This window comes from Prionailurus viverrinus, chromosome A1 (genome assembly GCF_022837055.1).
Source record: "Prionailurus viverrinus isolate Anna chromosome A1, UM_Priviv_1.0, whole genome shotgun sequence".
Classification (NCBI taxonomy): Eukaryota; Metazoa; Chordata; class Mammalia; order Carnivora; family Felidae; genus Prionailurus; species Prionailurus viverrinus.
Genome location: NC_062561.1, coordinates 115,874,321 through 115,886,733, shown reverse-complemented (window position 1 = coordinate 115,886,733; position 12,413 = coordinate 115,874,321). Strand labels below are relative to the sequence as shown.

General features: G+C 41.4%; 1 protein-coding gene across 6 annotated transcripts in view; it reads left to right on the top strand.

Annotated features, from left to right (window-relative positions):
• SIL1 (SIL1 nucleotide exchange factor) overlaps nt 1-12,413 on the top strand; it is a 286,621-nt gene that overhangs the window by 210,176 nt on the left and 64,032 nt on the right. For all 6 annotated transcript variants that reach the window (XM_047831100.1, XM_047830845.1, XM_047830696.1 and 3 more), the window contains one exon: nt 3,585-3,706. In XM_047831100.1, the coding sequence (XP_047687056.1) occupies nt 3,585-3,706 (122 nt within the window). The remainder of the gene's footprint in view (nt 1-3,584; nt 3,707-12,413) is intronic.

Genomic DNA, 12,413 nt, shown 5'->3' with positions numbered 1-12,413 from the left:
TACTTGGGTGGATCTTTAGGTATCAGGTTTCTATAGGCCCTGACTTTAGTTGAGCATAAAAGGCCAAAATCACTGGAGAACTTATATCCACAGGGCAGTGAGTACCCAGGAGGCTAGCAGGGCCCAGACAAAAAAAACACTTTTTTTTAAATGTTTTATTTATTTTTGAGACAGAGAGAGAACATGAGCAGGGGAGGGGCAGAGAGAGCGCGAGACACAGAATCTGAAACAGGCTCCAGGCTCCGAGCTGTCAGCACAGAACCCGATGCGGGGCTTGAACTCAGAAACCGCTAGATCATGACCTAAGCTGAAGTTGGACACTTGACCGACTGAGCCACCCAGGCGCCCTCCATAATTTTTTTTCTCATGCAAGCCTGCCAGTTATCTGGTGGCGGGTCCTCTCTAGGGTGACGTTCTATTCTGCTTTCATGGGTTACTAGGTGGGGTAAAAAGTTTCTTCAACATCACATAACTTAGTTTGAGGTCAGCCCTGGAACCATTTTCCTCGTGAGGCCAAACTTGGCTCTGTTGGCAGAAGAGTCATAAATGTTCTGAGTCATCGGCCTTTAGATTAGAAATACAAGGTTTTCGCTTTGGGCTGGTATGTCAGGCTATCATACCACAGTGTTGAATTGTGATTTCACAGGGGAATTAAAGGAGACACAGCTTAACCTTTAATTCTAGTTGTGATGGGGAGTTGGGTAATAAAGTGCTAGCTTTAAGGAAGATAGGACTCCCCTTGCCAGAAACTTCACCAGTCCACTCTGGTTCTAGACTCACTGTTTAGAAACTTTGAGGAGCCACAGGCTTCAAGGATCCAAACAGGCTCTGCCCTAGGACTCTTCACAGCTATATTGGAATTATTAAACAAGATTTGTGAAAAGCTAAACTGTGTATTTGGAAAATAGTTATTTATGAGGTACAGCCTCTGTCTGCCCCATGTACCCTAGGGCAGTATGTTTGCCTCCCCTCACATGACTCATCAGTTATTAACCATCATTTCTCCCTTTCTCTGTTTCCTATACTCTCATTGCCTGTCCAGTGCTCTGTTCTCTCTTTTTTGCCAGAGTGTTGGCACAGTTTCCTTATTCATGCCCGCCCTTCCTCCCTCTGCCTTGAGTTTCTGTCCACCTGTCCTTCCCCAAACTGAAGGCAGCCTGGGGAAAGTTATGGCCCCAGATCTAGATGGGGAACTGCAGACCTGGGCCCTGATGATGACTTCTCCTGTGTGATACTGAGCAGGGCCCAGATTTTGAAGCTAGATCTTCTGGGTGTGCAGTGAGCAGAATGATTCTTCCTCATCTTCAGTGAAATAACAAATGAGAAAACATATTGAAGAGATTGAGGTGCTTATCTAAATGTTAGAATTTATAACACCCTGAATTGTCTTTGTAGTAATAAAGATAAACTACATCTGCATCAGAACCTCTAGGACTCCGGGCTGTGTTGCTCTGCGGCTGTTAGACTGGCAGCTGCTCCATTAAGAACTCCTACCAGGTTTGACAAGTGGCCACCCCAGGCATGGAATGACAGGGCTCTGAGCCATGGCTTTGTTATCCAGAAAACTTGGAGGAGGGAGGATCAAAAAGAGGCAGTGCGTTCTTAGGTTTTAAAATTAGAGTATGTGAGAAAGGAAGGCTCTTGAAGTATTATTAGTGCTTATGTCAGCAAACAGTCAACTCTCAGTCTCCCTAGTTGGCTGGCCTATGGCCCAGTAATCACTCCTCTTCATAAGGACGGATTGGGACAGAAAAATCCCAGCCCTGGCTTAGGTCCGTTATGGCACAGCAGACTCGATGCTTGTTCAGGACCCTGGATTGGCCAGGTCTTTAGGTCTCTGGTACCAGGGATCCATCCATTTTGTTGGCACAGATACCCCAAGTTGCCTTTTTTTTAATTCACAGTAGACTTTATTGCAGTAACATTTTTTTTTTTTTGATCAGATTTGTTTGTTGGTTTAACAGTTATTTATTGGGGTTCCTGGGTGGCTCAGTCCGTTAAGGGCCAGACTTCAGCTCAGGTCATGATCTCACAGTTCACGAGTTCTAGCCCCATGTTAGGCTCCCTGCTATCAGCACAGAGCCTGTTTTGGATACCCCCCCTCCCCTGTCCTGCTCCCACACTACCTCTCTTTCTCTCACAAAAATAAACATTTTTAAAAACCCGATTATTTATTGAGTACCTAATTATATACTCGACGCTGTTGTAATCACTGGATCTACAAGAGTGGACAGACAGAAAATAAAACTGCTCTTGTGGAGATGATATCAGAATATATAAAAATGATCTTCGAAGTGGTAAAAACAGGCTAGTTCCACTCAGAAACACAGGAAGAATCAAAGTCCTTCAAACTCAGTTTCTCTGTTAGAGCCTTTGTCTAGTTTAGAAGGACAAAGTTAGGAAGTGGCTCTGTGGCATCTGGAGGAAAAAGGTGGGTAGCAGATACATTGTTGGGCTCTAGCTTCCTGCATTGTCCTGATGATTTGTAGAGTGGAATCCACTTGTGGGCAGGAGGCAGCCTTTGTATCAACAAAGGTATTTCCAGTGGAGACCATAGTTACTGCATGAGGGAAACCGGATCCAGTGACCTTTCTGAGCAAGTTGAGTGTTCTTGTTCCAGGATATTAATGAGGCCTGGGGCATGATATTCCCTTTAGAATAAAAGAGAGTCTAGACTTGGGGCTTTGGACCTTAAAGGATAGCCTAGACCAGTGCTGTTTGATAGAATTTTATCACACTATATAGCCTTTGAGAGAGACTTCTGTATACATTTTATCATGAGTGCCCTCACAGTGAGTCAGCCTTAGACTGTATGAAGTGAGGAAGAGAGAGGAGAGGAGGTATTATTGGTATTCTTCCTCTAGCACTCTGCTAGACCCCCCTCCCTGTGCAACAGGGTTCATGTTACATAGTCCCTTGACTTCTAATTAAAAAACAGCCTTTGGGGTGCCTGGGTGGCACCAGTCAGTTAAGCATCCAACTTGGGCTCAAGTCATGTTATCATGGTTTGTGAGTTGGAGCCCTGCATAAGGCTCTCTCCTGTCAGCACAGAGCCCACTTCAGATCTTCTCCCCCCGACCCCCCCCCCCACTCTGCACCTCCCCTGCTCATGCTCTCTCTCTTCCTCTCAAAAATAAACATTTAAACAATAATAATAACAAAATTTGAAAAAGCCTTTTTTTGTGTGTGTGTCTGCTGCTTCCACTGCCTGCATTAGGACTAGACATCAATAGGAAGCATGGCACTATTTACTAGTCCTGACGATGTCAGATCTTTGTGTTAACAGCTTGTACATTTGGAGTAAGCTTTGTGATTCATTATGGTTGTAGAATTTTCTAGGACATGTTTGGCATAAACAATAACTAGGTGCCATTTCTGCCATTTCCACACAGGTGCTCGAAAATCATGTTAGATGAATTCAGAAATCTCAAATTTATGAATTTAGGTTGTTTTTACATATCTTTTTCCAGTTAGAAAGGTCTCCATTGGTTTTTACTTGATTTTTTAGGCTTTTAGAATAGTCACCAAAAGAAAGGCAGAAATCCTTGATGGCTGGACTGTACTAAGCCATGTCTTTGTTACAGATGGATAATGCACAGGACCTGCTTTCCTTCGGTGGCCTTCAAGTGGTGATCAATGGGCTGAACAGCACAGAGCCCCTGGTGAAGGAGTATGCTGCATTTGTGCTGGGGGCTGCCTTTTCCAGGTGAGCGGCATGACATGGATGGACATCCCATTGGCAGAATTGTCGGGGTCCTTCAGGTGAAGTATAGCTTTATTTTTGGCCTGATTGGCCTGGAAGAAGGTTACACTTTAACTCTTTCTTGCACGTGCCTATCCACATTTTAGTGTAATCCTAATGAAACGAGAGTAAGAATTTGATTCTGCCCTTACTCCGAGTAGATATTTTTACCATGTACAACTTTCTGTTCTGCCTTCTCTTAAGGACATTTAATAATGTACTATAGGTCACATTCTTTTGTATTCAAAGCAATAAAAAGTTACAGCAACCATAGCTAGTTGGGTGGGAAGGAATGAACTCTAAGAGTTGATCCTTTTGCAGCGAAGCCATGTCTGGTGATGAATAAATGATGAACCTGACCAAGGGGGCCTCTTGGAGGGGATTATGTCTTCTGATTGTCTGGTACCAGTCAACATGCAATCAGGTTTTTGTACTCTCTGGGTTGGGATTTGTTTTAATTTCACTTATTCTGGCTTATCCTAGAAAACTGATAAGGCAAGAGGACTGGGGAGGCAGCATCTCTAAAGGGTGGATGCAAAAAGGTTTTTGGGTACTACATCACTATACTAAAAAGGTCAAGACGTCTTCAAGCTGCAGTTGGTCCTTGGTAGCTGTAGTTCCTTTCATTTTTGAAAATCTGTTCCTATCTGTTCCTGTGCCTCTAAAATAACCAGTATTCTGGATCTTGCTGCACGGGCATGGGTGGTAGCTGTTAGGGGTTGTTCTGCTTGAGTGCTGGGATTAAGATGTTGCAGCAGAAAGGCTATTTTGAACATTTCTACCATTGCAGGCTTTGTTTTGAAAAGATTTCCTTTGCCTGTCATCCATGTTTATTGTCGTTTAATCAGAATCTCTGGTGCCTTCTCATTGTGAAAGGCTTCAGCATCTTTTTTTAGTAAATTGAGGGGCAAAGCTGGGAAGGCTAGAAGAATTGTTGCATGAGGGAAGGCTGAGCACCCTGCACGTCTTTGTGTCCCTTATGGCTAACGTGCCTTGATATTCAAGCCCTGGTTATCCTGTGGCTGTATTGTTGACAGTCAAGGCTGTGGCTTCCAGGGCCCTCCACCTCCCTCAGTCTCGTCTACCAGGCCTAGACAGGCTCTTAGGAAGCCCAAGGAAATGTTTGCATGTGCATCCACTGGAATGGTAGAGAAACTGTGAGTTTGTCATTGGTAACATTGTGATTTCAGCCCTAGAGAGAAGTCCAGGGTCTTACCTTCAGGGCTTTAAAAGCTTGAGAACTTACTGAGGCTCACTTTTTGTTTCTCAAAAGCCATGAAATAACTAAATCAAACATTAGTAAGCTCTCTCCCCAGACTCTTTATGGAATTCTTTCCTGTAATCCCAAGTACCTTCTTTCTACTTTCAATATGAGCAAATGTCCCTTGCCATTGCTTCTGGAAACTCATTTCTTGGGGGAAACTGTGTAACATTCTTGATGTCACATCTTATTTAAAAGGAACTAACTAAATGACTTGAGAAGCATGCATTAGGTCTGGTTAGCAGGCCATAACTCACCATGGGGGTGTGCCAGTACATGGTATTATTAAGACTTCTCTGTGATTGTATTAGCATAAGACCACGTTAACATTTATGCAGCATCACTAAAATTTAAATAGAGATAAATATAAAATATCGCAACTTAGTGTTTTGGTGGCAAGCAAACTGCTGTATTTAAAATATTCTAGCCAAGCTTTTGATGGCTCACTGGAGGGCAGTTACAGTGACAGCATGGTATGGCGCCAGAGCTTTTGGAAGCCAAAAGCAGGCTCCTAAACATCATGAAAATGTCATTGTTTTATGCAAAGAGGAACTTGATGCAAGGTAACTGTTTCCATGCAGAGAGGCAGGCTTCAGTGCTCTAACCTGATATTCATGACTTACTGTTGATGTCCTAAGTGTTGGTTTTGCAGCTTCTTACCTGCCCCCGGCATATAGGTATGCACACACATACCATGCGTGTATACGCACGTGCGCACACACACAGTGTGTGATTGGTTGAGCTTGCTCTTTGTCAAGAGGGCATTCAAGGGATAGTGAGCATGTTGAAAACATAGTCTCAGTGTTATTTAGGCATCTTTCCTCCTTGTTTTCTGCTTATGGGCAAGAATGCTGCTCAGTCCAGAAGTTCGAGTTTTTGGGACGACCAGTCAGACCACAGCACCAAGAGTCAGAAGATCTAGGTTCAAGTCCAGTGTCTGTTCTTTACTGATTGTTTGCCCACAGTCAAGTGATTTCACCTTTCTAAGCCTCACCTTTTCTTTTTTTCTTTTTTTAAAATTTTTAATATTTTTACTCATTTTTGAGAGAGTGCAAGTGGGGGAGGGGCAGAGAGAGAGGGAGACATGGAATCTGAAGCAGGCTTCAGGCTCTGAGCTGTCAGCACAGAGCCCAACACGGGGCTCGAACCCATGGACCGTGAGATCATGACCCAAGCCAAAGTCAGCCACCCAACCGACTGAGCCACCCAGGGACCCCAAAGCCTCACTTTTTCATTTGTTAACTAAAAACAATGATAGCTGTTCTCTGCATCGCAGAAGGTTGAGTGAATATGAAATAACACAATATACAACATGTCCTGTGAAAACGATTATAAAGCTCCTGTCAATGATAAGGGGTATAACATCATCATGTTCACTATGTGTCCTTTTTACTATTGAGTTTTCACTGTAAGGCAATTTTTATTTCTTTTGTTTTCACAGTATAAACCTTTATCTTCCTAATTTTCTTCTCTGGTTCTGTCCTACCACATATATATCTTGGTACTAATCTTGATGTTTCATGAGGGTGTTTATTTGCCTACTTGGGTTAATTGCTTAATAAAGCCTCCACACACATTTCTGTGGATAAAGAGATATCTTGCCTTATGTTAAACATGAGGCAATTATTACAAGATCAAGAAGAAAGAGTTGACGTAAATGCAATTGACATGGCCAGTGAATGTGACATGGCCCCTGTTCCCTTACTTAAATATTATTCACACTTACGTATGGGTCACAGACACTCATTTTTTTGCTGTTTGTTGCCTTTGTATAAGACTGGTCACTCTCTTGCATAAGAAGATAGGCAGAGATAGGGAGATTGGGGTCTGATGCCTTTGGCAGCTTCATTTTTTCATGGTTTCTTTCTTCCTTCCCCATCTCACTGCCCCTTCCCCCCGCCTCCCCCCATCTCCCTCTCTTTCCTTCTCTCTCTGTTCTGCTTCCTTTTTTATTCTTCAAGTCAGTTATTTTCACTGGCCTTTCTCTGACCTGATATCATCTCATAAGGGCACTTGGGTCTGTTTGTGTACAGTCTGACTTACCAGGAATCTCTGGAATTCTGGACAAGTAATTTGTGCTTCTGTGTGTGAGAAGTCTCTGAAAGGCCTAGTGAATTTGAGACGCCATGCAGCCTCCTGTAATCTGGTTTCAGTTTTATTTCTCAAAGTAAGAAATACTTTGGCTTCTCTGCCAAAGTGCAGGCTACCTTCTTTTGTTTCCTCTTACCTCTCCATGTGTAGCTTTTACCTTTTATCTGTCAGGAGTTAAATTATCAAGAAATTGGTGTGCTTGCCCCAGGGAACGCTGGCTTTTGCTGTTCTCGTGCCCCCTTTTCCATCGTTTTCATGTTCTGTATCCATCTTTAGTAATTCACATTCTCATCTGCATATGTATGTGTTATTATGCAATTATATGGGGTTGTAGGTTCTCACTGAAGGCAGTACTTCTGTTTGAACTCTCCACAGTTCATAGGGGTCATGGACCAGTGCCTGGTACAAAGAGGGATGTACATGTGCCCTCAGTCATACTGCAATTAAATTCTGTTATGATGGATCCCTGGAATAGGATTCTGTTCTTTCCTGTCTCTTCTGGTCATCTGCCTAGGAACCTCCTTAGCAGATTTTATGTTAGTTACATCTCCTTATAAAATGAATGTCTCCCCTGCGCCTGACCCTGTACTCTTTACGCCATGCTTTCTTGTCCTTCTGGTTTCCTCAGTTATACTCTTCCCACTAAAGTTTTACCAATTCATTTTTTTGCCATTTGGCCAGTGTCTTATCACCGAGTCCCATCTCTTCCTGTTGGCCTCCAGCTTCCAGATGTTTATCCTGCCATCCTTAGTGAATTTCAGTGCCCATCTACATCTTCTCTTCTCTTTCTTGATGGCTTTTATGAGTTTGCTGGGGATTAACATTCTCCCCTCTCTTGACCTTTATCCTTACTTCTGTTATTCACTACACACCTTGAAATTCATTTCCCATTTTTTTCAACATCTTATGTTCTCTGACTACTTCCATTATTCACATTCTCATCTCTACTGCTGAACCTGGCTTTTAGCCTTAACGTGAGCTCCAGCCTCTGTACATCTATTTTCCCCTTCCATCAGTGTTCCTCACCTTCTCCCCTCTCTCCAGGCTCCTTCCTCTTAGTTCACAATGTTCTCAATTACTTATCCAATGGCTCCTTACCACTACCACTTTACTGTTGCCTCCAGCATGACAACCTATATGTTCCTTCCCTTCCAAACTCATTAAAAGAATAGACAAAAAGTGATCCAATTAAGTGCACATGAGCATTATGTTCCTACCATTCCTGAAAATTTTCAAGAGTATTTTGGAATCATTAACATCTCTGTAGCAGTCAACAATGTCAATCACTCCTTTCCTTTGGAAACTACTTCTTGGGGCACTTGGCTGGCTCAGTCAGTGGAGCATGCAACTCTTGATCTTGGGGGTGTGGGTTCGAGCCCTATGTTGGGTAGACGTTATTTAAAAATAAAATCTTTTTTTTTTAACGTTTATTTATTTTTGAGACAGAGACAGACCATGAACGGGGGAGGGTCAGAGAGAGAGGGAGACACAGAATCCGAAGCAGGCTGCAGGCTCCGAGCTGTCAGCACAGAGCCTGATGCGGGGCTTAAACTCACAGACTATGAGATCATAAATTGAGCCGAAGTTGGACGCTCAACTGACTGAGCCACCCAGGCGCTCCTAAAGATAAAATATTGGAAAAAAAAAAGAAAAAAAAAAAGAAAAAGAAACTTCTTGGCTGCCATGTGATTGTGGTCCTTTGATTCTTGTATTTCTGAAATTAATTATTTCCTCTCCTTTTCCTTTTATGGCAACATCATCATGTTACTATTTCCTAATTATAGCTATTCACCAAGATTTTTTCTGACATTTTCCCTTTGCTCTCTCCCTTTTCTGTACCAGTGGTTCTGTCTATCCCCATGTTTTCAAATCCTGCCTCATTGTGGATGATTCCAGTATGAATGTTGAAGTCTAGCTCTTCCCTCAAGTCTCATCCTCCATTTCTACCAGTCTAATTGCACCTCAAACTCAAGGAGAAAAAAGTGGAATTACTTTCTGTCTCTCTCACAAACTAAGTTTTTCCTCCCACATTCTCTTTTTATCTATTCTTGGCAGTGTGATTGTCGTAGTTACCCAAGCTTGAAACTTTTGAGGGATGTTTGAGTCGTCTTTGTCTCTATTTAGTTACTTACTTGGTGAATGAATCTTTTGGATTTTTATTTTCACTATTGTGTCTACTAAAAAATGATTTCCCTTTTTTAAGATCTATTTTAAGGAACTTGGATAATTGTGAGGACAGCAACATGTTCAGAGAGGGAGGGTTCACTCTCCTACTGCTAGGAAATGAATAATCTAAACCAAGCACACTAATCCCAATCTCTGTGGATGTAGATTGATTTAGAGATGTGCATGTGACCCAGCTCTGACCAAAGAGATGTTTGCTTATAAAGCTTCTCAGAAGGATTTTGCTCTCTTATAAAAAGTCCAGGGGCACCTGGCTGGCTCAGTCAGTAGAGCATGCGACTCTTGCTCTTGGGGTCTTGAGTTCGAGCCCCATGGTGGGTGTAGAGATTAGTTAAAAAGAAAGTAAGGAGACTCTGGCCACCTCTTTATTCCTTGATTGCAGTTGTTTTAGAAGTATAGCAGTTTAGATTAGTGAGGTGAGAAGCCCAAGGACAAAAAGTCAACATGCTGAGGCACAGAAATAAAAGAGGGGAAAAGATAGAAGGAGACTGAGTCCTTTATGATAGAGTGTAGCCACTATACTGATTTAGGAACCGTCTACTTCCATACTTCTTTCGGGAGAGATAAATGTCTTTGTTTTTAAAAAATCAGTGGTAGTATTTATTATGTTACTTGCAACTGAACATATTCGTATTAATAAAATCTCCAGGCTCTCTCTGTCGTATCTTAAATTCCTCTTAAATTCCTTTTGCTTCTTCACAGCATTCATCTCAATTTGCGGTTATATCTTTGTTTGATTACCTGTTTATTGTTGATAACCTTAGACTGTATGAGAAGGATAGGATTTGCTTTCTATCCCAATCTGGTTGTCTCCCTAGTATATAGCACAGAACCTCGTACTGAGAGCTAGGAAATAATTACCGAAAGAATAAATGAAGAAACAAAAGAAAAAGCTTGTACCCAGGAAATGAAATGTTTTTCCACATGGGGGTGGTGTGGTGAGTGCTGTTGTTACTATTAATGGTGTAACAGTGGATGATTCAGATACCGTTCTTTGACCCTTTAAAATCTAAAGTTGAGTTGTGGAAATAAGTATGTGTCACCCCCCCAACTCCCAGTCCCAGCTGATGGCCCAGAAAATAGAAGATTAGAGATTGGGATGAGGTCAGACATTGGAGATGTCAGCGTTTGATAAAAGTCCAAATGTGACTCCAAGGAGTAGTTCTGATCTCTTGACTCCAAGAACTAATTTTTCACACTCCTCTAGTGACAGGGGAGGTGCCCAAACAATTTTATATCTGATAAGTTGATTAGCATATTAGCCAAGATTGGCCCTAGGGAGTTGGATAGCTGTAGCTTTTAAGGCTGCATTCAAAGTCTGATATATTTTTTCAAATGGCAATTAATGACAAATGGAGAATGAGCTCTAAGCCTGACTAGCCATCCTGACTACTGCAGAAACCAAGACTTCATTCTGGTAGGGAGGTACCACTTGGCTTAATTAACTTGTCCCTTGAGCATTTCTTTTGAATCTATCTCTGTGATGTGCCCCTGCCTCCTCCACATCCTCTAGCTGCCTTCAATTTTTTTCATTATTGACTACCTCCTTCTTAATTTCTTCCTTGCCTAACTCCAGTCCACAAAGTTTTTTCCTTTCAACTTTATTAGCATTTGTCTGGACTCCTAAACCAATTCTTAAATACCTGTAATTCTCTGTGTATGCCAGTTCTTTCCTGTTTCCCTAATAGAATCGAAAGCTTCTTGAGAGTGGAAACTGGTTCCCAATTCTGTGGTACCCACAGAACTTTAGAGAGAGTGTTTTAGAGCGTTTCATGGTACAAACTAAATGGTCTAACTTAAAAGCTGAAATCACCAAAAATTTGTAGGAGGAATGAAGCCACTAACAGCAGGGAAGCTTTTTATTTTCTGTTTTGTGTGATTTTTCTTCCAATGAATCTATATTATATTTGTAATTAAGATGTAAACAATAATGTAAGATGTAAACAAAATGAAATGGGGAACCTGGAGACTTCTTTATCTAGCAAGTGGTGGTTCACATTTCACGAGAAGCGTTCATGGTTCAGAATACCCGAAGTTGCTGGATTAATAAGCATATAAACATTTCCTTAAATGCTCAAATCACCCAACAAACTGTAGGGCCACTGCTTTGTATAACGGAAGGGGAAATTAATAACATCATATTCTTTATGTGGTAGCCCTGCAAGGAAGTGAGAGAAGTCCTAAAGACAAATATAATGGAAAACACAAATCCTAAGTGAATAAGGAAAACTGAAACTTAGAACAGTCCTCGGGACATTGCCATTCTGTAGTGGCCAAGAGCTTTTGGTTTCATGGCTTTGTAAACTGGGGGACAGGAGACAAAGCCTAGGGCCCATGAAAAGAAGAATTAGAAAAATGAAAATCTACTCAAAAGGAGATATTAAGACAATTTGGTTTTGAATAGAAGGGAGAAAAATTCCCCAGAAAATTCCTCACCCAAGCCAGCCCTAGAGTGTATTTGGGGTGGAAATCATATTCCTTTTGTGGCCTGAAAATTGTCAAGCTGTGAATTTAGGCTAAAATGGTCTCATAAATAACTGGAAAAGATGTTTGCAAGTTATATTACAGATATAGCATTAATACTCCTAATATTTATAAAGAACACCTAAAAATAGAGAATAAACACAACTAATAATAACCCTACCGAAAAATGGGCTAGACACACACAGTTCGCAGAATTAAAAAAAAAAGGTAAATGGCTTAACCCTGTGAAAAAATGCTCACTCATAAGAAGAGAAAAACCAATTAAAACTATACCAAGATACTGTTTCTCACCTACAGATTGGCAGAAATCCAAACGTTGATAGCATACTTGTTTTGTGAAGTTGTCATGAAACAGGTTCTCATACGTTGTTGGTGGAACTATAAAATGGTACAGTCCTTATTGAAAGAAATTTGGCAGTACCTAGCAAAATTGCTTATTATTTTCTCCCCTTGTAATAATGATAGTTCTACTCCCAGAATTCTATCCCTAAAGTACATTGGTAAAAATATGAAATGATATGTGTGTTCACCATTATTCATGGTAGCACTCATTATAACATTATGCATTTGCTTTTTGTAATAGCAGAATGCAGGAATGTCCATCATTAGGAAACTGACCAAATGAATTATATAACTTACTGCATGGAGTAC